Raw genomic sequence first — 27,123 nt, forward strand, 5'->3', positions numbered from 1 at the left:
TATTGAATTTCATATACCATTTTGTTGCCCAATCACCCAGTTTTGTGAGATCCCTTTGTAGCGCTTCGCAGTCTGTTTTGGACTTAACTATCTTGAGTAGTTTTGTATCATCTGCAAATGTTGCCACTTCAGTGTTTACCCTTTTTTCCAGATCATTTATGAATATATTGAATAGTACTGGTCCCAATATAGACCCCTGGGGGACCCCACTATTTACCTCTCTCCATTCTGAGAACTGACCATTTATTCCTACCTTTTGTTTCCTATCTTTTAACCAGTTATCGATTCATTGAAAGACCTTCCCTCTTATCCCATGACAGCTTACTTTCCTTAAGAGGCTTTGGTGAGGGACCTTGTCAAAGGCTTTCTGAAAATCTAAGTACACTGTATTCACTGGATCACCCTTGTCCACATGCTTGTTGACCCCCTCAAAGAATTCTAGTAGATTGGTGAGGCATGACTTCCCTTTACAAAAACCACGTTAACTCTTCCCCAACAAATTATCTTCATCTATGTGTCTGACAGTTGTTTTTTTAACCATAGTTGCAACCAGTTTGCCCGGTACTGGAGTCAGGTTTACTGGCCTGTAATTGCTAGGATCTCTTCTGGAGCCCTTTTTAAAAATTGGAGTCGCATTAGCTATATCCTCCAGTCATTTGGCACAGAAGCTGATTTAAATGATAGGTTACAAGCCACAGTTAGTAGCTCTGCAGTTTCACATTTGAGTTTCTTCAGAACTCTGGGGTGAATACCATCTGGTTCTGGTGACTTATTACTGTTTAGTTTATCAATTTCCAAAACCTCCTCTACTGACACCTCAATCTAGGACAGATCCTCAGATTTGTCACCTAAAAAGAATGGCTTGGGTTTGGGAACCTCCCTCACATCCTCATCCATGAAGACCGATTTAAAGAGTTCATTTAGTTTCTCCACAATGGCCTTATCGTCCTTGAGTGCTCATTTAGCATCTCGATCATCCAGTGGTGCTACTGATTATTTAGCAGGCTTCCTGCTTCTGGTGTACTTAAAATTCTTTTAGCTATTGTGCAAAGTTCCTCCTCTGCCTTGCTGGGTCCTGTGCTTTTTGATGGATGTGCTCGCCTCCGAGGTTCACACGAGCCCTCCATTTGGCTGCTTCTGCTAGGGGCTCAAACCTGCCATTCACTCAGCTAACCTCATCACTGGCCAGCATGGGGGAAACTGAGAACAATCTCCGCACTCTCTGTTGTCCCACCTAGTGGGTCGGGGACAGGCCAGATCCCTTTCCAAATTAGGCCTTCCCTTCTAGTGTTGCTCACAGACCAGGTCAACTCTTCCTGTGTCCGATCAGGGGTTGGGGAGAACCCAGGCCCACTCTCTACACCGGGTTCCAGCCCAGGGCCCTGTGGATAGTAGCTGTCTACAGTGTCTCCTGTATCAGCTGCTTGACAGCTACAACTCCCTGGGCTACTTCCCTATGGCCTCTACCCAGCACCTTCTGTATCCTCACCACAGGATCTTCCTCCTGAAGCCCGATCACGCTTGTACTCCTCAGTCCTCCAGCAGCACGCCTTCTCACTACCTGCTCCTTGCACGCCCTCCACTAACTGATGGGAGGTCCTTTTTAAACCAGGTGTCCTGATTAGTCTGCCTGCCATAATTCATTCTAGTATGTTCTTAATTGGCTCCAGGTGTCTTAATTAGCTTGCCTTTCTTAATTGGTTCTAGCAGGTTCCTGATTGCTCTAGCACAGCCCCTGCTCTGGTCACTCAGGGATCAGAAAACTATTCATCCAGTGGGCAGTATATTTGCCTTCTATCAGACTCCTGTACCCCACTGGTCTGGGTCTGTCACACTATTAATTTTTGAGTGTTTGGCTAGCTGTTCTTCAAATTCTTTTTTAGCCTTCCTAATTATGGTTTTACCTTTCCCTTGCCAGAGTTTATGCTCTTTTCTATTTTCCTCACTAAAATTTAACTTCCACTTTTTAAAGGATGCCCTTAAAGGTTCCAGGATTAGCTGCTCCAAGGAGCAGTCATTTAAGGTGTCAAGAAACTTTATCTCTGCATCCTGTCCTGAGGTGACATGTATCCAGTCAATGTGGGGATAGTTGAAATCCCCCATTATTATTGAGTTTTTTATTTTTATAGTCTCTCTAATCTCCCTGAGCATTTCACAGTCACCATCATCATCCTAGTCAGGTGGCTGGTAGTATATCCTTACTGCTATATTGTTGTTCGAGATGTAATTACTATCCATAGAGATTCTGTGGAACATTTTGGTTCGTTTAAGATTTTTACTTCATTTGATTCCACACTTTTTCACATATAGTGCTACTCTCCCACCAGCACGCCTATTCTGTCCTTCCGATATATTTTGTTCCCTGGTATTACTGTGTCCCATTGATTGTGTTCATTCCACCAAGTTTCTGTGATGCCTATTATATCAATATCCTCATTTAATACAAGGCACTCTAATTCACTCATCTTATTATTTAGACGTCTAGCATTTGTATATAAGCACTTAAAAAAAATTGTCACTTTTTAGCTGTCTGCCATTACATGTGTAATTGAATGGGCCTCTTTTTCATTTGACTGTTTGTCATCAGATCTTATCTGTATTTGATCATCTTCCATGCTCTCCTCCTCACTAGAACACAGAGAATCCCCATTAATAGATCCTCCCCTAAAGGATGTCTCTGTCTGAACCACGTGTTCCTCCACACCTGTCGGCTTTCCCCCAGCCCTTAGTTTAAAAATTGCTCTAAAACCTTTTTAATTTTAAGAGCTTGCAATCTGGTTCCATTTTGGTTTAGGTGGAGCCCATCCTTCGTGTATAGGCTCCCCCTTTCCCAAAAGTTTCCCCAGTTCTTAATAAATCTAAACCCTAATCAATCTAATCCCTACTGAGTGGAACTGGATTCCTACTGGTGATGTATGGGCAAAAAGCTCTGAATTTCAAGCAAAGTTCTGAGTTAGTAGGTTCCCCTATCAGTCCTAATATTTCATCTTCCAGAGTGATGCTTGTTTTCTGGAAAGATAAGATTAAGTCAAGTTCTGACCTTTTTGGAGCTCACAGAAGCAGCATTTCCAACACACTGCTCTCGGTCTTCTTCAGACAAACCCTCTAATAGGTGTCCCACCCAGTTCTTAAAGGGATAGCTCCCAGTAATCAAAATACACACACTATAAATACCGCAATAAAGGAAATATTAACACAATATTCAATTTGATCCCTAAATACAGTGTTTTGTAATATGCAGTCATTTCAGCAATCATTGCAGGGCCCTCACACTGACTTACATAGTTTCCAGCCCCACTTGGCTCATCAACTGACTTTGAACCTACGGTCTTCAGATATGTAGCACCTCTTTCACTCAGCTGTAGGAGAAAGTAGTGGGAAAGGTTTGCTGTTTTCTTCTGTGGACAGCAGCCCATAGATGGAGACAAAACACAGACTTTATCATTGGTTATACAGCTATGTGCATTAGCACTAGAATGCTTGGTATCAGGATTAGTCTTGCAACCCGATAGAACCGACTACAAGTTTCGTGGTCAAGTGTGAAAACAACCCAACTCTCTCAGGCTTGCTGAGGTAGACTCTGAACACCTCCTCCTGCCTGTGAGTCAGCACAGTGATGACTGCATGTTGTACTCCTGCTGGCTGCTGCTCTGTGTGCTGTGGAGTGAGCGTGCTGATGAGTTGCAATGCATCTCATTCAGCAGTACACGCAGAGCAGGAAGGTGGCAGTGGTTTTTAGGAGCAGGCACACATGCCATGCTGATCCCATAGCAGGAGGTGGTCAGAGACAGATCTCGGGCACGGGGAGCAGGAAGCCCCTATCAGCCTGAGCCCCAAGGATGAGGCGGCAGTGCTGGCACAGGTTTGGAGGGAAGTGTCAGATTTGGGTCAGCTTGGGCTAGTCGTGTTCGGTTTGGGCTTTAAAATGAGGTCCTAGCAAACCTCTAATCAGGTTTCTTGGGTTCCATTCCTGGTTTTGGGAGACGAGAATGGCCTAGTGGCCGGACAGCATAGCCAAATGTAGCAATGCTCCTGATAGGGGTGATTGGACCATGAGTTACCATCGTAGTAACATAAAATCACAGAATGCAGCCGTCCAAGGGCATTAGACTTATGAAAAGCCCATCTGGGGGAATTAAGATATCAAATGTATAAGGTGCAGTGAGAAGAAATATTAAAATCCAGAAGTGTTAAGAAATCCTAAAGAACACTTCAGCACAGTAGACCATAATCTCTCTGAAAAAGAATGCAGAGGAGAATTGTCCATTTGCTGCTTCACAGGGACTGCTCAAAGATCTGATGATGATCATGTAAGAACCAGTTAAGCTCCTTTTTGGAACCAAGTAGCTGAAACAATAGCATCCTCTGCCAAAAACACAGGTACATGGGTGGAGGGGCTTCACTGAATATAGTTTTATTAAGATTTGTGTGTCTGTGAAAGAGGAGCAGAGAGGGAAGGCACCAAAGAAGTACAAAACACAGCCACAGAAGCACTAGGAGCAGGGCCCTGAGAAAAAGCCGAGAGAGAGAGTGCTTTCCGACTGATTGTTGGCTAGGAAGGGGCTTGGAGCTGTGCACAAAGAAACTGTCTTCTGCTGTTAGAGTTCTGCAGTGTTTAGGGGAACAGGAGTTTGTACATTCTTCGTAAATAAAATGACTTCTTCAAAGATACCTGTCTCCATCATCATTTTCTCCTCCTAAATGAAACAACCCACACTATTCTGAAATTTGGCCAAATGTGGGAGTAACAGAACCCTACTACCTGATGCAATGGCTCTGCGGCCTCCTGCAAGGTATAGGAGGGCCCCATATTGATGGCTTCCAGATCTGCTGGATTTGGGGGTTCATAGAATCATAGAATATCAGGGTTGGAAGGGACCCCAGAAGGTCATCTAGTCCAACCCCCTGCTCGAAGCAGGACCAATTCCCAGTTAAATCATCCCAGCCAGGGCTTTGTCAAGCCTGACCTTAAAAACCTCTAAGGAAGGAGATTCTACCACCTCCCTAGGTAACGCATTCCAGTGTTTCACCACCCTCTTAGTGAAAAAGTTTTTCCTAATATCCAATCTAAACCTCCCCCATTGCAACTTGAGACCATTACTCCTCGTTCTGTGCTAGAGGTTGAACCTCTAGCTTTTGCAACAGTCAGGACAAATCTTGCCTAGAATGAAAAAATTCCCATGCAATTCCACAACGGAAAACTAATTATTTTCCGCCCAGATCCTCTTCCTAAATGTTTTTCTTAGGGTATGTCTACACTATGAAATTAGGTCGATTTTATAGAAGTTGATTTTTAGAAATCGATTTTATACAGTCTATTGCATATGTCCACACTAAGCGCATTAAGTTGGCTGATTTGTGTCCTCACTACCGTGGCTAGCATCAACTTACGGAGTGGTGCACTGTGGGTAGCTATCCCACAGTTCCCACAGTCTCCGCTGCCCATAAATATGGAATTTATGGGTTAAGCTCCCAATGCCTGATGGGGCAAAACCGTTGTCGCGGGTGGTTTTGGGTACATGTTGTAGGTTGCCCCTCCCTCCACGAAAGCAACGGCAGACAATTGTTTTGCACCTTTTTTCCGTGCAGACGCCAAACCATCGCAAGCATGGAGCCTGCTCAGCTCACTGTCACCCCTGCTGTTGTGTTCTGGGTGCTGCTGTCAGCAGACAGTGCAGTACGACTGCTAACCGTCATCATCCACCGCTACCGCTACAACTCTGCTCTTGTAAATGAGCTCAGTCTCAACAGCAAATTTCTCCATGATGTCGTCGTCCACCGCTTCCGCTGCAACTCTGCTCTCCTGGTGCCATGAATCCACCTCTCAGATCCTCTCGTTGTTCTGTATAAATATCTATTCTCGTGGCATCCGTCGTCATCCACTGCTTCCGCTGCAACTCTGCTCTCCTGCAGACGCTATACCACGGCAAGCATGGAGCTCGCTCAGCTCACTGCTGCTGTTGTGACCATTGTAAACCCCTTGCGCATTATCCTGGAGTATATGCAGAACAGGGCTAAGAGACACCAGCATGAGGACGATTTTGATGAGCACATGGACACAGACGTTCCTGAAAGCACAGGCTGTGGCAACTGGGACATCATGGTGGCAGTGGGGCTGGTTGATACAGTGGAACACCGATTCTGGGCCCGGCAAACAAGCACAGACTGGTGGGACCGCATAGTGTTGCAGGTATGGGATGATTCACAGTGGCTGCAAAACTTTCGCATGCGTAAGGCCACTTTCCTGGAACTCTGACTGTTGCTTTCCCCCACCCTGAAGCGCAGGAATACGAGGATGAGAGCTGCCTTGACAGCTGAGAAGTGAGTGGCGATAGCCCTGTGGAAGCTTGCTACACCCGACTGCTACCGGTGAGTCGGGAATCAATTGGGAGTGAGCAAATCTACTGCGGGGGCTGCTGTGATGCAAGTAGCCAATGCAATCATTGACGTTCTGTTATCAAGGGTAGTGACTCTGGGTAATGTGCAGTGGATGGCTTTGCTGCAATGGGTTTCCCTAACTGTGGTGGGGCGATAGAACGCATATCCCTATCTTGGCACCAGACCACCTTGCCAACCAGTACGTAAACTGCAAGAGGTACTTCTCAATGGTGCTGCAAGCACTGGTGGATCACAAGGGATGTTTCAGCGACATCAACGTGGGATGGCTGGGAAAGGTGCATGACGCTCGCATCTTTAGGAACTCTGGGCTGTTTGAGCAGCTGCAAGAAGGGACTTACTTCCCAGACCAGAAAATTACCGTTGGGGATGTTGAAATGCCAATAGTTATCCTTGGGGACCCAGCCTACCCCTTGCTCCCATGGCTTATGAAGCCGTACACAGGCAGCCTGGACAGTAGTAAGGAGCAGTTCAACTATAGGCTGAGCAAGTGCAGAATGGTGGTAGAATGTGTCTTTGGACGTTTAAAAGCTCACTGGCACTATTTGCTGACTAGCTTAGACTTCAGCGCAGCCAACATTCCCATTGTTATTGCTGGTTGCTGTTGCTCCATAATATCTGTGAGAGTAAGGGGAGACATTTATGGTGGGGTGGGAGGTTGAGGCAAATGGCCTGGTGTCCGATTTTGAGCAGTCAAACACCAGGGCGATTAGAAGAGCACAGCAAGGCGCGCTGCGCATCAGAGAAGCTTTGAAAACCAGTTTCATGACTGGCCAGGCTTTGGTGTGACAGTTGTGTGTATTTCTCCTTGATGTTGATTTTAATTCCCTTTAAGCCAACCACCCTCCGAAATAAAGTATCTATTTTCTTGAAACCATGCATTCATTCTTTATTACTTTAAAAAAAAAAAAAAAAAAAAAGGGAGATAACTGACAAGGTAGCGCGGGTGGGGTAGGGTGGGGTGAGGGAGGAGGGAAGGACAAGGCCACACTGCTTATTGTAGCCACACCACAAATCAAACTGTTTGAATGACAGCCTTCTGTTGCTTGAGCCATCCTCTGGAGTGGAGTGGCTGGGTGCCCGGAGCCTTCCCTCTCCTCCCTCCTCCCCCCGCCCCTCCCCGCGTTCTTGGGTGTCTGGGTGAGGAGAATATGGAACTTGGGGAAGAGGTCAGGTAGTTGTATAATGGATGTGGCTGGGGTCTGTGCTTTTATTGGCTTTCCTGCAGCTGCACCAGACACTATATCATGTCCGTTTGCTCCCCCATTAGCCTTAGCATCACCTCTGCTCTTTGCGCTCCTGCCTCTGCGCTTTGCACTCACTTAATGCTTTCCTAGCCTCTAACACTGAATGCCTCCATGCATTCAGCTGTGCCCTGTCAGTGTGGGAGGACTGCATGAGCTTGGAAAACATGTCATCCCAAGTGTGTTTTTTTTCGCCTTGTAATCTGCGATAACCTCAGGGACGGAGATGATAGGGGGAGCCTAGAAACATTTCCACCTGGGGGGAGATAAAAAGGGAGAGTAAAATTTAAGATGATACATTTCTGAGAACAAAAGGGAGACTATTTCACAGTGAATCAAACAATTCACAGCAGAGAGCACATGTGCTCTAGGTACAAGGTCGCATTTTGCCTTTTATTTTGAGCGTCTGCCTGTATGATGGCACATCACACACAGCTGGGCAACAGAATTCGGTTTCCATGCAGCCATGGTAAGGCAAAGGGTACGCGGGGCTGGCTTATTACCATGTGGGAATGGTTTCAAACTGCAGTGCTATCCTTACCCATAAGAAGCAATGGGTTGGGCTGTACATTTAAAAGGAGAGGCTGCGGTTTTCGGGTGAATGTGCAGCACACACCTGTCCCCCACTCCACCGCATGGCTATTCTCTGGGATGATCCCTTTTAGCCAAGTGCAAACAGCCCAGCATGAACGGGGTCCTTTTATTGTTCCCTTACAAAAATTCCCCTATTTCAACCGGGTGACCATGAATGATGTCACTCTCCTGAGGCTAAGACAGAAAGATATAGACTGAATGTTGCTTGAATGCAACCAAAACCCAGGACCATTTGCCATGCTTTGTGCTGCAATGATTTCAGAATACTTTCAGAGTACCTCCAGGAGAGCTTCATGGAGATGTCCCTGGAGGATTCCCGCTCCATCCCCAGACATGTGAATAGACTTTTCCAGTAGCTGTACTGGCTGCGAATGCATCCCAATTCTTCAGGGCAAATCAAACATTAGACACTATTGCTTTTTAAACCCTGTACCGTAGTTACAAATGTGCACTCACCAGAGGTGCCTTCTCTGGCTTCAGGGTTGGGGATCCCGCCTTGGGAGGGTATTGGCTCCAGGGTGATGAAAAGGTCCTAGCTGCCGGGGAGCATGGATTCACTGCTTGCCTGCTGCGCATTCTCGTCCTTCTCCACCACCTCCTTTTCCTCAGCCACAAAATCCTCCTCCCTGTTGCTTGAGACTCCCCTCTTGCAGGTGTCCATGGACAGTGGTGGGGTAGTGGTAGGTCCCCTTCTAGAATGGCATGCAACTGATCATAGAACTGGCATGTATGGGGCTCTGACCTGGAGCGACTGTTTGCCTCCTTTGTTTTTTGGTACGCTTGCCTCAGCTCCTTAACTTTCACGCGGCACTGTTGTGTGTCCTTGTTGTATCCTCTTTCCAACTTGCCCTGTGAGATTTTGGCAAATATATTTGCATTTCTTCTTTTCGATTGGAGTTCTGCCTGTACAGATGCTTCTCCCCATATAGCAATTGGATCCAGTGTCTCCCTTTCTGTGCATGCTGGAGCTCGTTTGCGATTCTGGGGCACTGCATGGTCACCTGTGCTGCTGAGTTCACCATGCTGACCAAACAGGAAATGGAATTCAAAAGTTCCCAGGCCTTCTGCTATGTACCTGGCTAGTGCATCAGAGTTCAAAGTGCTGTCCAGAGCGGTCACAATGGAGCACTCTGGGATAGCTCCCGGAGGCCAATACCGTCGATTTGCATCCGCACTACCCCAAATTCGACCCAGCAATGTCGATTTTAGTGCTACTCCGCTCACCAGGGAGGAGTACAGAATTGGATTTTAAGAGCCCTTTAAGTTGATGGAACAGGGTTGGTTGTGTGAATGCATTCATTTTAAAATTGACCTAACGCGTCTAAATTCGACCTAACCCTGTAGTGTAGACCAGGCCTTAGTGAGTACATCTCTTATTTGGCATCTTTATTAATGATCTGGTAGAGAGTAAGTAGCATGTTAATGAAATACACAATGACTGGAAGGAAATGAGCAAAGAATGAGATTTATCTTGGAAAAATGTATCCAATGCATCCGATGAAGTGAGCTGTAGCTCACAAAAGCTTATGCTCAAATAAATTTGTTAGTCTCGAAGGTGCCACAAGTCCTCCTTTTCCTTTAACAGATAGAGGGTGCCACCCATTTGCATTACATCCTCCACCAATACTGCTTCTGGGCCTGCTCTGGAAGGCAATGGTTCCTTGGTTACCTAGGCTGCACAGGTTACAGAGCTGCCATCTCTCCTTTGGGAACAGGGAGCTTAGTCTGGGGAATTCTAACACTTCATTTTTTAGGGCTTGAATACCGACGTACATATATCTGTTTGTCAGAGGGTAGAGATGGGTGGCAGGAGAGAGAGAGATCACTTATATGCATAAGCATGCTCATGTGTTTGTCTTCTACTACATTGCCTTACTTGAACAGACAGCCTTATAAGCCTTATACACTTAGACCAATTTTATTATTAACATAAACACCTAATGTAATATACTGAATTTTCTTAACGTAATCAGTATTTTCATGTATTTGGAGGGTCCAAAATTCAGGTTAATATCAGTAAAAACTGAATAATAGCTTTTGTAAAACACGGGTGTGACATTCTGTACCTGATAGTAGCACCCTGGAATCCCATATTCACCATTGCCATCTGATTATGATATGTTTTGTACAAAAAGTATGCCTTGTGAGGTATCAATTTAAAAGTCTTGATCTGCTGAACATTAATATCCTGTTAGATTGTATGTACGATCATTTTATGTGAAGTTATGAAGTATTGCTTTATATGTTAAACAACAAAGTAAAAGAAGCAGTGAGAGGCAAAAAGGCATCCTTTAAAAAGTGGAAGTTGAATCCTAGTGAGGAAAATAGAAAGGAGCATAAACACTGGCAAATGAAGTGTAAAAATACAATTAGGAAGGCCAAAAAGGAATTTGAGGAACAGTTAGCCAAAGACTCAAAAAGTAATAGCAATTTTTTTTTTTTTTTAAGTACATCAGAAGCAGGAAGCCTGCTAAACAACCAGTGGGGCCAATGGATGACTGAGGTGCTAAAGGAGCACTCAAGGACGATAAGGTCATTGTGGAGAAACTAAATGAATTCTTTGCATTGGTCTTCACAGCTGAGGATGTGAGGGAGATTCCCAAACCTGACCCATTCTTTTTAGGTGACAAATCTGAGGAACTGTCCCAAATGCTGGGAATAATTAAGAAAGGGATAGATAATAGGACAGAAAATATCATGTTGCCTCTATATAAATCCATGGTACGCCCACATCTTCAATACTGTGCGCAGATGTGGTCGCCGCATCTCAAAAAAGATGTATTGGAATTGGAAAAGGTTCAGAAAAGGGCAACAAAAATGATTAGGGGTATGGAATAGCTTCCGTATAATGAGAGATATTAATAAGACTGGGACTTTTCATCTTGGGGAAAAAAGTTGGCTAAAGGGAGATATGATTGAGGTCTATAAAATCATGACTGGTGTAGAGAAAGTAGATAAGGAAGTGTTGTTTACTACTTCTCATAACACAAGAACTAGGGGTCACCAAATGAAATTAATAGGCAGCAGGTTTAAAACAAAAGGAAGTATTTCTTCACACAACACACAGTCAACCTGTGGGACTCCTTGCCAGAGGATGTTGTGAAGGCCAAGACCATAACAGGGTTCAAAAAAAGAACTAGATAAATTCATGGAGGATAGGTCCATCAATGGCTATTAGCCAGGATGGGCAGGAATGGTGTCTCCTAGCCTTAGTTTGCCAGAAGCTGGGAATGAGCAACAGGGGATGGATCACTTGGTTACCTGTTCTGTTCATTCCCTCTGGGGTACCTGGCACTGGCCACTGTTGGAAGACAGGATACTGGGCTAGATGGACCTTTGGTCTGACCCAGTAGGGCCGTTCTTATGTTATGTTACTTAAATATGTTGTGAGGTTGGAAATGCCCACAGCCAGCCTTTCAGTAGGGACAAAGGAGCAGCCATCAATGGCCAAATAGGTGTCAATGGCTCATCAAGATCCACTATCCCGGTGGCTTCTCGGAGAAGGCACGCATACAATGGGGTGGCCTAACCCATATCATAGAATCACAGAATATTAGGGTTGGAAGAGACCTCAGGAGGTCATCTAGTCCAATCCCCTGCTCAAAGCAGGACCAACACCAACTAAATCATCCCAGGCAGGGCTTTGTCAAGCCAGGCCTTAAAAACCTCTAAGGATGAAGATTCCACCACCTCCCTAGGTAACCCATTCCAGTACTTCACCACCCTCCTAGTGAAATAGGGTTTCCTAATATCCAACCTAAACCTCCCCCACTGCAGCTTGAGACCATTGCTTCTTTTTCTGTCATCTGCCACCACTGAGAACAGCCTAGCTCCATCCTCTTTGGAACCCCCCTTCAGGTACCTGAAGGCTGCTATCTAATCTTTTCTTCTGCAGACTAAATAAGTCTAGTTCCTTCAGCCTCTCCTCATAAGTCATGTGTCCCAGCCCCCTAATCATTTTCATTGTCCTCTGCCGGACTCTCTCCAATTTGTCTACATCCCTTCTGTAGTGGGGGGACCAAAACTGGACACACTACTCCAGGTGTGGCCTCCCTAGTGCCGAATAGAGGGGAATAATCACTTCCCTCGATCTGCTGGCAGTGCTCCTACTAATACAACCCAATACGCCGTTGCCCTTCTTGGCAACGAGGGCACACTGCTGACTCATATCCAGCTTCTCATCCACTGTAATCACCAGGTCCTTTTCTGCAGAACTTCTGCTTAGCCAGTCAGTCCCCAGCCTGTACCGGTGCATGGGATTCTTCCTTCCTAAGTGCAGGACTCCTCACTTGTCCTCGTTGAACCTCACCAGATTTCTTTTGGCCCAATTTTCCAATCTGTCTAGGTCATTCTGGACCCTATCCCTACCCTCCAGCATATCTACCTCTTCCCCCCATTTTAGTGTAATCTGCGAACTTGCTGAGGGTTCAATTAATCCCATCATCCAGATCAATGTTCAATGAAGATGTTGAAAAAAACCAGCCCCCGGACCGACCCCGGGGGCACTCCGTTTGATACTGGCTGCCAACTAGACATCAAGCCGTTGATCACTACCCGTTGAGCCCGACAATCTAGCTAGCTTTCTATCCACCTTATCGTCCATTCATCCAATCCATACTTTTTTTAACTTGGGCAAGAATACTGTGGGAGACCATATCAAAAGCTTTGCTAAAGTCAAGATATATCACATCCACCACTTTCCCCATATCCACAGAGCCATTTATCTCATCATAGAAGGCAATCAGGTTGGTCAGGCATGGCTTGCCCTTGGTGAATACATGTTGACTGTTCCTGATCACAGCAAGGACCTTTTTAGCAACGGGAAGAAAGTATAAAAGAGTGGCAGTGACTTCATCACTTAGCCTCTCTTCCCCCATCTCAACACCTGGAAGGTCATCTGGAAGACAGGCTTTGAACTAGGGAGATTGGTTCCAGGCTGGAAGGAGGTCCAGTCTGTGTATTGAGGAACTGTAAGCTGTCTGTACAATCTGTTAGGGTAACAGACTGTTTGATTCAAAGCTTGCTTAGTCTGTTAAGTTAGAATTTAGACTGTGAATTTGTTTCTACATTGACCAGCTATAATCTCTGTCTTTACTTATAATCACTTTAAAATCTGTTTTTCTGTATTAAATAAATGTGTTTTATATTTTACCTAAACTGTATTTTTGGTTGAAGTGCTTTTCAGATTACAAAGGCTGGTGCATTTCCACTTTCCTATGAAGAAGTGACAAACTTATTAATGAGTTTGCACTGTCCAAGGGAACGTTGAGCAGTGCAAGGTGGTATATTCCTGGGGTGCAATGCTGGGGAGCTGGGGGGAGTTGGCTGGAGCCTCTCTGTTGATGATTTGTGTGTGTCTGGGAGATCATTCTTGTAACTCAGTTGGGTGTGTCCCTGCCTGTGGATGGCTGTGTAAGTGCAATGCCTGTCAGAGGTTTATAGCTTGACATCAGCATCCCAGTGTGAGGGACAGCCCAGGCTGGTGGGTTTGGAGGGCTCAGCTCTCCCACAGTCCAGGTTGCACCTGGGGAACCTTGTCACGGGATCCCATCACAGTGGGATTTTTTGGTAAAAATCAGTAAACCCCCAAAATGAAGGACCTTGCTGATCAGGAAAGGTTTACAAAACTAAATACGTCTAGCTTGGGTAAATGACAACTAATGCAGGGGCTGATAAAATAATACAAATATTTAAAAGATGTTGACACCAAGAAGGGAGAGGAATGTTTAGTTTGATGCAACGGGAGGTGTAAATAGGAGGAACTATAACTGTGAAGAGTAGATGACAGAACAAGGAGTAATGGTCTCAAGTTGCCGTGGGGGAGATTTAGGTTGGATATTAGGAAAAACTTTTTCACTAGGAGGGTGGTGAAACATTGGAATGCGTTACCTAGGGAGGTGGTGGAATCTCCTTCCTTAGAAGTTTTTAAGGTCAGGGTTGACAACGCCCTGGCTGGGATGATTTAATTGGGGATCGGTCCTGCTTTGAGCAGGGGGTTGGACTAGATGACCTCCTGAGGTCCCTTCCAACCCTGATATTCTATGATTCTAAAGAAAGAAAGAGAACACGTATGCTGAATATCAGGAAAAATGTCCTAACACTGAAATCTATTTGACTGTGGAATAGTCTCCTGTGAAGAGAAACGATGGCAGCCCCATTTCTTGAACTGAACAGAACTCTAGAATGGGTGCTGTTAGGAAGGCTCCTGCAGGTAAATGGTCTGAATGATCTAACTGTAGGTAGGGTTTCACTTGTAACATACTGTGACATTCTCCAGGGTACAGTCTGGACTGATGGACAGCTGTGTGTCCTCAACTCTCCAATTTACGGTACTTTTTACACTGCTTTGCTGTGAGAACAACCAGCCCTAGTCTGCTCTCACCCAGCCTCCAGCATATAAAGCGCTCCCAGATATACTGTATGAGTGCTGTAGCCAGCCACCCATGAATTACACCAGCAGGGCAACAACAGCAAACTCCCAGTGCCAGACTTTCCCCCAGTAATGTGCATCTTGTACTGCCCAGTCTCTTCTGGACAATACAGACTCATAGTAAGTCCATCATTCCATTAATAGAAAATGATATGCACAAATCTTATCTCAAATGGAGTTTCCCAGACACTTCAATCCAAACACACGGTGGTTTAGATAACAGTATAAAACAAGTTTATTAACTACAGAAAGATAGATTTTTAAGTGATTGCATGTAGTGAGACATAAGTCAGAATTGGTTACAAAGAAATAAAAGGTAAAATGCAAACTGATACCTAACTTAACAAGCTAAGTGAACTTAAAGCAAAAGGCTCTCTCACCATATGTTCTAGTAGAAGACTACTAGAATCTTTCAGCCAGGATCCCTCCCCACTCCAATGATGCTTCCTTTTTCCTTCATGTATTGTTGATGCTGTGAGTAGAGATGATAACCTGGGGAGTTTGTACCCCTTTCTTATAGCAACTCTCTACTTTGAGAATCATCTCCAGCTGGGGTTCAGGCAACAGTCTGTGGGATAGGAATTTCCAGCTGTTTCTTTGCCAACATATACATTTCTCTCTCACACCCTTTTTCTTGCCAAAGAATGACTGCTTACCCAGGTGATAGTCCATCGGATTTTGTAGACACCTGGCTGAGGCATCAGTTCGCCTTTCGTCTCTGAGGAATTGGTTTGTGTCTGCTTTTCTGAATTTGGAGCATGTTACAGCAATGTTATACAGTAAAATCTTTACATACAATGTTGCCATGAATATTTTACCAGGACACTAATGATCAGTACATTGTGAATTTTCAAATGATAGCTTTGTACAAAATCCATTATAGTTTTCTAAAAAGGGTGAATGAACATAAGGATACAGACTGTCACATGCACATGATTCATTTCTTTCTGTGTGAGAATGATGAGCAGGGTCCTTAGTTTTTCTATCTTTTATGGGTATTTGCTGCAGGAGTGAGAGCTCCCCAGGGCCAGATGATGAAAGTCTTGAGAATTTATGTTGGGGCCAGACCTTAGAAATGTTGCTGTCCCAATACTCTTCTCTTCAGATAGGTGACTTATACTAGAGCCATGGCTCTTTGCCTTGGTAGCTCTGTATTTGTGAGAGTGTCAGCCACTTGGAGCTCATGCTCTAGAAGGCTAGTCTCAAAAACAAGAGAGCAGAAATAGAAGGGATGGAGAGGTGGGTATTGGATGTCAACAATGAATAGAGGTAAGAGGAGAGACTGCTGCATGAGGAGAAGTTGAAAGGACTAGGACTGTTTTAAGGAGGAGATGAATAAGAAAGGACGTGACTGAGGTATAAAATAATAAGTGATATAGAGAAGACAAATTAGGCACTTCTGTTTACCCTTTCTCAAAATACAAAGCAAGAGGGGACATCATGTAAGAGACAGAACACTAAAACTGATAAAAAGACACACCTTTTCTTTTGACTGTGGAAATTCCTGCCACAGTACATCCCAGATGACACAAACTTAGTAGGATCGTAGAATGATCTATTTATATGGATATTAAGAATATTCACAGCTGTACTGGCCAGAAGAAATATTTTTTTCCAAGGGCTATAAACTCTTCGGTATTCTGTAAGTGCCAACAATCGGGTTTCTTTTTTTTTTTTTTCTTTTTTTTTAAATCATCTGGTACTGGCTATGTAAGAGACAGCATACTGAACTAGCTGGATCCTTGCTGTGATCTGCTCTGGCAATTCCTATTCCTACAAAGTTTTAGTGCTGTTGTAGTTTGTCTTTGTTCTGCATATGTAGCTAAACATTCATTACATCTTTTCCATCTCTTTCCGTTGCAGAAAAACAATGTTGAATGACCTATTGAGATTTGACGTAAAGGATTGCTCTTGGTGCAGGTATGAGAATATTTCTCATTTTTATTACTGATTTAATTCCTGCCATAGAAGTCTACTGGACTTGACAGCTGTCCAAAATGGGTTAACTTAAGTAAAAACTTCTTTGGGAGCAGGAGATTATTTGACTTTTTTTCCTGGAGTCAAGGTTATTTTAATTTCCACCTCATTCATGTATTTGTTGATGGTCGGTGAGATCCTCACTCCTGTTTCAGCCCCTTTACACCAGGTAAACAGGTGGGAGTTGTGTAAAGAGCCCCAGTTACAGCAAGCACTGTGGACGACAGTTGTAGAGCTGACTTCTGAGAATCCCCTCACAATTCCTGGTGTAGGGGGCATGGCAGGGGCTGTGTCAGTGGTGCTGCTGAGATTTGGGGCAGCACTGCTGCCCATAGAGCAGCCAAGGGAGGCTGCTGTAGTTTAGACAACCTCTGAAGGCTGTCTTCATTACCGAGAGAACTCGTCCAGCTCCCAGAGCAGCCCAGGATTGGGAAGGGTTAAAGCCAACTTCGCCCAACTCCAGCCTGGGCTGTGAGCGGTGTGTTATCTTACTATGTAGCTATATAATAGTGTTGCAGAATTTATTTCAACGTTCATATTTAAACTTTGCATGATATATTTAAAAAAAGAATTAAACTTAATAAAACACTTAATCTACCATAAAATCATGGTCAGCATGATTAGAAAATATAGAATAAATGAAAATGCTCATTTATTAACACTGAAATAACGACTTCAGTTAATTGCCTTCCCAAAAACAAATATCTTCATACCCAAGTTAAATAATTTCTTTGTGTACTTGAAACACACAAAGGAAGCAGCAGTCAACCCTATCTTTGTATTATCCCCCAGGGCTTTTACCACAGGGACCCCTCCAGCGCCCCGGTATCACCATTCAGCGGTAGTCTATGGGAGCAGCATGTTTGTGTTTGGTAAGCCAGTGACAAACTCAGGCTTTGTATACTGTTAATAATGAATGTTTTGAGAATTTATTGGGCTGTTTTTTAAAAGGGAGCGTTAACTTTAAGAGGTGTGTAGGCATGAGTCAAAGATCTCCAGTTCAGTCCCTCCCTGTGGCTGATTTATGGCCAGGACTTCAGGTTTGGGTTTCCTTTCTTTTGCCCCAGAAAAGACTGCATACCATCAGAGGTGGTAAAATGCACAAAACCTATTCTACTGCAACACCTGTGCTGGAAAGAAGACGAAGTACCACAAGAAATGAGAGACGCCAACATCATCACTCTCTATAAAAACAAGGGTGACAGGAGTGACTGTAACAACTATCATGGCATTTAGTTTCTTAGCATCATGGGAAAAGCCTTTGCATGAGTTGTCCTGAACAGACTTCAGACCCTTGCATACAGAATCTATCCTGAATCACAGTGTGGCTTCAGAGCCGAAAGGTCTACTTTTGACATAATCTTCTCACTGAGACAACTACAAGAGAAATGCAGAAAACAGTGCCCCTTCACATAGCCTTTAGAAGCAGACTATTTTTGCTTCTAGAAAAGACTGGATGTCCCCCCAGGCTCTTGAACATGATTTGGTCCTTCCCTGAAAACATGTATGGTACAGTCCAATATGACTGCTCAGTCTCAGAGGCTTTCCAGATTTGTAGTGGGGTCAAGCAAGACTGTGTACTTGCCTCAACTCTGTTTTGGATCTTCTCCTTACTACTGAAACAAGCTTTTGGTTCCTCAGCTGAAGGAATCGACTTGCACACAAGATCTGATGGAAAGCTGTTCAGTCTTCACAGGGGTAGCCATGTTAGTCTGTATCCACAAAAACAACTAGGAGTCTGGTGGCACCTTAAAGACTAGCAGATTTATTTGGGCATAAGCTTTTGTGGGTAAAAAAACCCACTTCTTCAGATGCATGGAGTGAAACTTGTTCAATCTTGCAAGACTCAGATCTAAAACCAAGACTCGGAAGGCCATCATCTAACACTTCCTCTTCGCTGACAGTGCAGCTGTGACAATCCACACAGAAGTCCATCTCCAAAACCTCATGGACAGTTTTTTCCAATTCCTGCCAAGGCTTTGGGCTTACCGTAAGCCTAAAAAGAAGAACATAATGTGCCAAGGAATTGAAGAAGCACCCTCCATCAACCGTGAGCTTGAACTGGTGAATTAATTCACATATCTGGGGTCCACTGTCGCAGTCAACCTTTCACTTGAAACAGAACTCAACATCCGCATTGGAAAAGCTGCCACAACGTCTGACTGAGCAAGAGGGTATGGCAAAACAACAAACTGACAGAAAACACAAAGATCTGTGTGTATTTTGTGTGTGTTATCAGCACACTTTTGTACAGGAGCAAGACATGGACCTTACACTGTCATCAGGAAAAGAGGCTCAATAGCTTACCTATGAGTTGCCTTTGTCAGATTTTTGGAATCTCCTGGAGCTGTTGCTGAACTGAGCTGAGCTGCTCAAGAGGGCCAGTATACCCAGGGCCAAACACTCCTCAAACAGAGACGCCTCCACTGGCTTGGGCATGTGTGCCAGATGAATGATGGGCGCATCCCAAAGGATGACCTGGCATCTGGAAAAAGAGCCAAAGGATGCCCAAAATTGCATTTCAAGGATGTGTGCAAGCAAGACCTCAAAAGCAACGGATGTGTGTAACTGGGAAGATCACACTCAGGACTGCAGCCTTTGGAAAGAAGAGCTTAACAAAGGTCTCCAGAGTTATGAGAGGAAGCAGTTCAGCTTGGAAGAGAAGAAAAGAGCTCGCACAAGGCAGAGCCCAAAGGGTCAAAATACCACCTTTAAATGTGTCAGATGCAGCAGAGATTCTCTCTCTCAATTCAGTCTCTTCAGTCACAGCCACAACTGCCATAAAATCAATTGAGTAAATTCTTTACCTCTCAGGTACATATCCATGGTCTCTCGAGACTGAAGGACGCCTACTACTTGTGTAAAATAAACAACTACTCAAGCCCACAACTTAAGTTGGTAGCCTTTAAACAAATAGGAGCTCCTCATTCATAGCCCAGTGGTCAAGTGACTTCCTTCCAATGCATTAAAGAGAAGGCTGGACAGCTGAATAATTAAATCACCTACTTGTCAGAGACTTCGGGTTGTCCCTTTTCTTTACCCTGCTTTATCTAGTTTAAGGTTTTACCCATGGTAGGGAATAGTTTTTAAACCTGTTCTTAAAGATGGTTTGTGCTAACACCGATTAAATGTGTTGTGCCTAATCAGTAATCTATTATGCCTAATTGTTAATGGTACCTTAGAATAGTTGGGCCTGATCCACACTGACCAGGCAAACAGTGTTTAACTTGTGTTTGCAGAAATAGTGTTTAAACCAGGGCTTAAAAATGATCCTTTAGTACAGGTAAAGCTGTGGAAACGAGCCCCTCTCAAAATTGACTATGAAGATCCTATTGCCCTAATTATCAGCCTAACATCATGAGCTTCATTTTCAGCATGATTTTAGCTGCACTTAGCAGGGCTCTGCTTGGGCTCCTTCCAATGCTAATTCACTTTTCTAATATGAGAGGAAACACCAGTTCATTTGATTGACAAATGATCAAAGTATTGTAACCTTACCTTACCTCAGAAAACTTTGATTCGAAGGGATTAAAGGGTTTGTAGTATTGCTGATGATTCAGTAGGTGAGGTTTTTCCCACTGAGCCTGTGCCATTAGTGTTGTGCCCAGGGGACTGTAGTGTTGGAGGGACAGGCCTTTTCTACAGTAGAGAAACTTGTGGCTGTGTCCTTCCATTATTGAGAAGTGCTCTTTTGCCCACATACAAACTTGCTAAAGGCAACTATTTTTCTGCTATCCATTGGCTTAAGTTATCCTGATTCCCCATGGGGGATAAGTGCTAATCAGTGTTAGTTCAGCTAGTAGAGTGCCAGTGTGGACACGCCTGACCACCGTGGTAATGCAGTTGGTGCAGATAGTCCTCCCATCACTGTCTTGCAGAGTACCAGACACTACAGATGTGGCCTGTGTGATCTCCTTTCTGCATTCCACTGTTAATGGGTCAAGTTGTCCAGGAACCTCCTAGCCCTGTGGAGCTCACTTGCAAGCCATTTTCAGAGACAAACTTTTTTGTTAAGTGATATCACAGTGTGCTACCATCCGTACCTTCGTATTTTTGTGGGGTGAGCAGTATGTGCAGAGCTAGCTAGGAACGTCATCAGAAATAGTATACTAGTGGCTGTGTCAGCAGCTCTCCACACTGGGTATCAAACACAAGAAACTGTGCTGGCAGAAGGCAAAAGACCTGAGGCGGTGTCTAGAAATAAAGGACCATAATAAAATTCCTTGAATTATCAAAAGACCCTATCTGTTCTAGAAGGATTGGGCAGCATCATCTCCAGAGAGCCTGCCATTCATCATGATATAGTGGCTGACAATGCTAACTCTTCCGGAGAGAGTCTCCAAGATGAAGAGGATAGACAGAATGTGGCCTGTGCTATACAGGAGATCAGACTAGATGATCACAATGATCCCTTCTGGACTTATAATGTCTGACAGGCACTTGGCTGCCTGGGGGCTTGGAGATCACAGTCTAGGATTTTGCCACTGCCAGACAGGGCTTGTTAGGAAATACAGCAGTTGAGATCCAAACATCCCTAGAGCTTTTAAAAAAAAGTCTTGAGATTTTTTTTGTAATGTAAAGATAGAGGAGATAACCTTAACATAGCGCTATTATTCTATATGATAAACTGTTTGGTGGAGTTATGTCATTTTCAATTTGCTAATGTTCATAATAACTGAGTATACATTGTGCCAAATGTGAAACTTTGTCTAATGAAATTGTTGTTATCCAGGTGGCTACACTGGAGATATATATTCCAATTCCAATTTGAAGAATAAAAATGATCTTTTTGAGTACAAGTTTGCAACTGGCCAGTGGACAGAGTGGAAGACTGAAGGAAGGTAAGGGGCTGGGTGTCATGGAGCACGAGCATCCATTCGGAAATAGTTGTAGTGGCAGTAGTAGGCAATGCTAGTGCTAAGTTTGCACAACAGGTTCTGTTATAGCCTCTTGCTGTTGTAGACTCAAAAACTTTCATCTTTTGGGCTGCAGTTTTCAAGCAGGGACTGTCCCAAAGTAAATGCTCTTCGAAAGTTTTGCCAAAAATCCCTTAATCTATTAATCTATATGACAGTGGGGGGAAATATGTTTTTGTTTGGTTGGTTGTTTTTTGTTTTGCATTGTTTTAAAAAAAAATTGTTGTGTGATGTGTTCTTTCCAGGAGTCAGTGCAAATTTATTAATTGGTTCACCACTTCATCAATGGAAAGTGGATATACACCAGCCTTTGTACTCTGAGCAGTTTTGCCACACACTTCATACAAACTCACTGGTAAAGATAAACAGTCAAACAGATTTATTGACTACAAAAGATAGATTATAAGTGATCGGCAAAAAGTCAGAGTTAGTTACCAAAATAAAATAAACTAGAAGCACGCAGTCTAAAGTCTCAACCCTATTAAACTTGGCAACATCTAGATTAAGAACTTTTTCTCACCCCACTGGATATTGCAGTTCATAGTATACAGATTTCACCCTTGAAACCTGGGCCAGCATCCTCTGTTGGATCTTCTGTGAGTGTCTTTGTTGCTTGCAGCATAGGTGGGGGCAGGAGAAAGGTGAAGCATGGGCCTCTATGTTCTGTTTTAAACCCTCAGTCCCATGTGCTTGGGGAACACAAGTCCAGGCATGTCTGGGGGGCATTGCTGAGTCTACAGGAAAGATTGAGAAAATTCCCCTTGCGTGGCCTCGTGCAGGTGAGTCATTGAATTGTAGCTTCCTTGCTGGACAATGGCTGCTGATGGGTTGTTTGACACCCCGCCTGGGTGTTGGTTACTTTCCTTGCTGTTGCCTCTGGGAAGCTAATACCTGGTTGATCCCTCAATTTACAGCATATTTTAGTGACAGCCATACCACACAATTCTCATAACTTCATATACATTAATGATATACATATATGGATAGATAAATGACTTTCAGCAGATCATAACCTTTCCCCTGATACCTCACATGACCTGCTTTATATGCAATATCACAGTTGTTTAAATATATATATATATATATATATATATATATATATATATATAAAGTTGTTTTATATATATATATATGGGGGTTACAGGGCACTCCCCCAAGGTATAGAATGTCACAGTAAGTGCATCATGGGAGGCTAATGCCATGTTCCCATAATCACCTACGCAAATGTTTTGGTCCCATGAGGCATTGCAAGCCTAACCCAACATTCCACTTGGCTCCATGTACTGTGGGATAGCACTCTGTGAGTCAATGTTATTGAAGATTCACTCTGCCGACACAATGTGCATAGTGGGGACATGCAGAATTGACTTGCTTAAATCAGAGGCTCAATGTCGACTTAAATAAAATAGACCTAATTTTGTAGTGTAGACATACCCTTAGCATCTTATTTGCTTTTTTTGACCACTGTTGCACTTTGAGCATATGTCTTCATGCAAACTCCACAGTGATGCCTGCATAAGTTGTTATAGTTAATTCAGAACTAGTAAGGTGTATGAGTAGTTCCATTTTATCCTTCCAATGTGCATTATTTTGCATTTTTGGACCCTGAACTTCATTTTCCATCATGTTGGCCATTCACCTAGCTCAGTTAAGTCCCTCTGGATTCCTTTGTCTTCTCTGGACTTGAATAACCTAAATAACTTGAGTTTGAGTCTGCAAATTTCACTACCTCACCACTCTTTAATTAACATATTTGACAACATTGGGCCTGGTACAGAACCTTGAGGCCATGGTGAAGACTGATCATTTATTATTGGGCACTTGAAAATCTAGGCCTCAGTATCTGTACCTCACTCATCTGTAAAATTGGCCTTATAATCAAAGCCTTGTGTATTCTGCGGCTATGGGATTTACTGTGGATTTTATCCTTGCTGCAGAGCTGTGCTCCAGAATCTCAACTTTGTTCTAAAAAATTACATTTCTAGGCCTATTGGTTGTGCAGATAACATTGAACACTTGATCAGAATGTAAGCAATGAAATGATCACCTTAGTCTGCCTGAAATGGTAGTTGCCATTTTCATAGATAATAAAGCCAGAAGTGACCACTGTGATCATCTAGTCTGACCTCCCATATAACACAGGCCATAGAATTTCCTTGAATTAGAGTAGATCTTTTTAGAAAAACATCCAATCTTGAGTTAAAAATTGACAGCATTGAAGACTCCATCACAGCCCTTTGTAAGTTGTTTCCATGGCTAATATACTCTGTTAAAAATTTGATTTTATTTCCAGTCTGAATTTGTTTCTAGTTTCAACTTCTAGTCATTGGATCTTATGCTTTTGCCTGCTAGTTGGAGAGCCCTCTGTTGTCAAATTTCTTTTCCTCTCTGCATAGGTACTTATAAACTGGAATCAAGTCTCCCCTTGATCTTCTCTTTGTTAAACTAAACAGATTGAGTCCATCACTATAAGGGATGTTTTCCAATCCTTTAATCATTCTTGTGGCTCTTCTGTGAACCCTCTGCTATTTATCAATATCCTTTATGAATTGAGCACACCAGAACTGGACACAGTATTCAAGCAGCAGTTGTGTCATTGCCAAAGAGAGGTAAAATAATCTTCCTACTCCTCAGTTATCTGCTGTTTTATACATCCAAGCCCTTTTGGCCACAGTGTGACATTGGGAGCTAATTTTTAGCTGATTATCCACCACAACCCTCAAGTCTTTTTCAGAGTCACTTTTTCCCAAGATAGAGTCCTGCATCCTGTAAGTATGGCCTGCATTCTTTGTTCCTAGAGGTATAACTTTACATTTTACTGTATTGAAATGCATGTTGTTGTGCCCATTTTACCAAGTGATCTAGATTGCTCTGTATCAGTGACTTGCCTTCTTCATTATTTATCATTCCTCCCATCTTAGTGATCTGCAAATGTTCGGTGATGATTTTATGTATTCTTCCAGGTCCTTAATAAATATGTTAAATAGAGTAGGGTCACGAACCAATCCCTGTGGGACCCCACTAGAAACACCCACCCAATGATGATCCCTGTTTACAATTACATTGTAATTGTAATGTGGGATTGTAGCTAAACTTAAATTATAATGTGGAGGTTGGCTAAACGTAAAACTCCCGAACAGCAGAAAATACAGAGTTGAAGTAATGCTGTGGGAGGTGTTGTCTTAATTCTGCATGTCCTGGTTTGGAAATGTTCAGTTTAGCCCGTCTCCACATTCTGGAAGGGCACAAGGCAGCACTAGGTAGACTTACATCTACATTAATTAGCTGTGAATTTCCCATCTTTTTGAGAAAGCTGTGGAAGTGAGGGGGGCATAGTTGGTGGGAACACATAGGAGGGAACCTCGTGAGGTCTTTCTAGGCACATCTCACCATCAATGAGCTACCAGCCGCAAGTAGTGCTATAAAGACCGTGATCAGGAGGGAAGGTTGTAGCTAATGGGTTGTGAAGAGTGTATTTAGCAGCTGGAGACAGCAAGGGGAGAGGAGACATAGAATCCCTAGGCCACATCAGGGACTACTGTGGGGAAAACAACTTTGCACACCCACCTGTACACAGGAGGCTTGCATAAGTTAGAAATGGCTCATGTCCATATTAGTGGTGGGTCTCTTTTCCTGGTCTCGGTGCTGTTGGACAGAGCTTGCCCGTTTTTAACGCTCTCCAGTCTCAGCATTGTATTTCTGTGGCATACATTGTTCCCAGCCTCAGTTCCAGACCCAGTCCATCAAGCTTAGTTCTGCCAGCCAGGAGTTCAGTGAGCCTCTCCTGGCTCAGAACCACTTCATCCTGACTGGGACTTTTGCACTGGCCACACTGGTGTTATTTTCAGTGTGGCAGCTAGTTCCTCCCACCTCCGCCTGGCCCATACCACCGTACCAGATTTCACATCCCTGACAGAGTACTACCGAAACTGTCTCAGAGCAAGATCCAGGGAGGTGGGTAGATGGCATTGGGAGTACACTTGTGGGGAGCTGAACATCTCTAAACTTCACATACCACTCGCACTTCCAAAAGGAGCTTCGTTGTGGCCCAGATACTGAGGGAAAGGCTGGTAGAAAGCCCTAAGGTGCACAGCACATATCTCCCAATGAGTGAATTGGAACTCAAGCTGCATGTGTTTAAGGGGAGAGCTTGTTCTCCAAACTCACCTTACTCAGGGCTTGTCTACACTGGCAAGTTTCTGCGCAGTATAGCAACTTTTTGTGCTCAAACTGCAGACGTGTACACACTGCCAAGCTACTTTTTGTGCAAAAACTCCTCAGTTGCAGTGTTGCAAAAAAACCACCTCAACGGCTATTTGCACAGAGGCTCCAGCGCTCTATTGTCAGTGCAGACACTTGATTGCTTTCTGTGCTGTAACTGGCCTCTGGAGCTGTCCCATAATGCCTCAAGTGACTGCTCTGCTCATTGTTTTGAACTCTGCTGCCCTGGAGACATGCACCCCTCCCCTTTCAAAGCACTGTTTCTGACAGCCATTGCGTGCTGTACTGATCTGCTCCGGGACACAAAGCAAACGATTATTGTGGAATGCTCATGCTGTTGAACACAGGTGTGTGTGTGTGTGTGTGTGTGTGTGTGTGAGAGTGTGTGTGTGTGTGTGTGTGTGTGTGTGTGTGAGAGAGAGAGAGAGAGAGAGAGAGAGAGCGCGAGAGAGCGAGAGAGAGAGCGAGAGAGCGAGAGAGCGAGCGCGCGCTTTGCAGAGAGCCCAGGGAGGGAGGCGGGGGCTGATGTCAGGGTTTCCCCCTGCCTCAGAACTGGTTGCTTCCTGCTCCGGTCTGAACTTACAAGTCAGCATGCTGATGCACTCTCTGACCCCAAACCACAGTCTCCCCCACACCCACACTCCCTGTCACACACACTTTCTCCCTCACCCGCTTAGTTGAATAGCAGCTGGCAAAGTAGTAGGAGGACCATGGAAGAATGGAATTGCACCGTGTGATGCTGTGCTTTCCCTATGAGGCATTGCAAACCCTTCCCAAAGCACCCTGAGGCCAGCTGCACAGTGGGCTAGATACCACAATGCACTGCTGTCTTTGCCATTGCAAGAGCTGCTAATGTGGATGTGCTCCAGCGTCACAAGAAGCACAGTGTAGACAAGCAATGGCAGTTTAATTCCAGTGTTTTAATAAAAGTGGTAAACTTGTGGCACAGAAACTTGCCAGTGTAGACATTTTCTGTGTGTCACTTACACAGGAGTTCTGCGGAAACAATAGCTCAGAGGTGAGACCTGTCCATAAGCAGAGTAGCTAAAAGCTTTTGTAGTGCAATAACTTTTGAAATATTTCTAAACAGGTCCTTGGTACCCTTGAATAGCTGAGTTCAGGATCAGTCCAGCAATATAAATTTTGAGGCACTGAGCCATAGCTGTTTTTTTTTCCCCCTTGCCCAGTGCAACAAATGTTATAAGAATCTGAACTTTCAAACCAGCTCATTTTTGTGGAGGGGGGCACTGTATCCTGACCAACTAATCCTAAATGTGCCCCATAAAGTCTGTCCCAATCCCTGTTGCACTTAGAAAAGTTGGCTCATAAACAGAAATCTCTGCTC

General features: G+C 44.0%; 1 protein-coding gene across 4 annotated transcripts in view; it reads left to right on the top strand.

Annotated features, from left to right (window-relative positions):
• The window catches only part of LZTR1 (leucine zipper like post translational regulator 1), a 277,700-nt gene that overhangs the window by 16,789 nt on the left and 233,788 nt on the right, over positions 1–27,123 (top strand). For all 4 annotated transcript variants that reach the window (XM_074936115.1, XM_074936111.1, XM_074936112.1 and 1 more), the window contains exons 3-5: positions 16,528–16,584; positions 17,434–17,513; positions 21,374–21,482. In XM_074936115.1, the coding sequence (XP_074792216.1) occupies positions 16,528–16,584; positions 17,434–17,513; positions 21,374–21,482 (246 nt within the window). The remainder of the gene's footprint in view (positions 1–16,527; positions 16,585–17,433; positions 17,514–21,373; positions 21,483–27,123) is intronic.

Source organism: Natator depressus, chromosome 21, assembly GCF_965152275.1.
Source record: "Natator depressus isolate rNatDep1 chromosome 21, rNatDep2.hap1, whole genome shotgun sequence".
Taxonomy (NCBI): Eukaryota; Metazoa; Chordata; order Testudines; family Cheloniidae; genus Natator; species Natator depressus.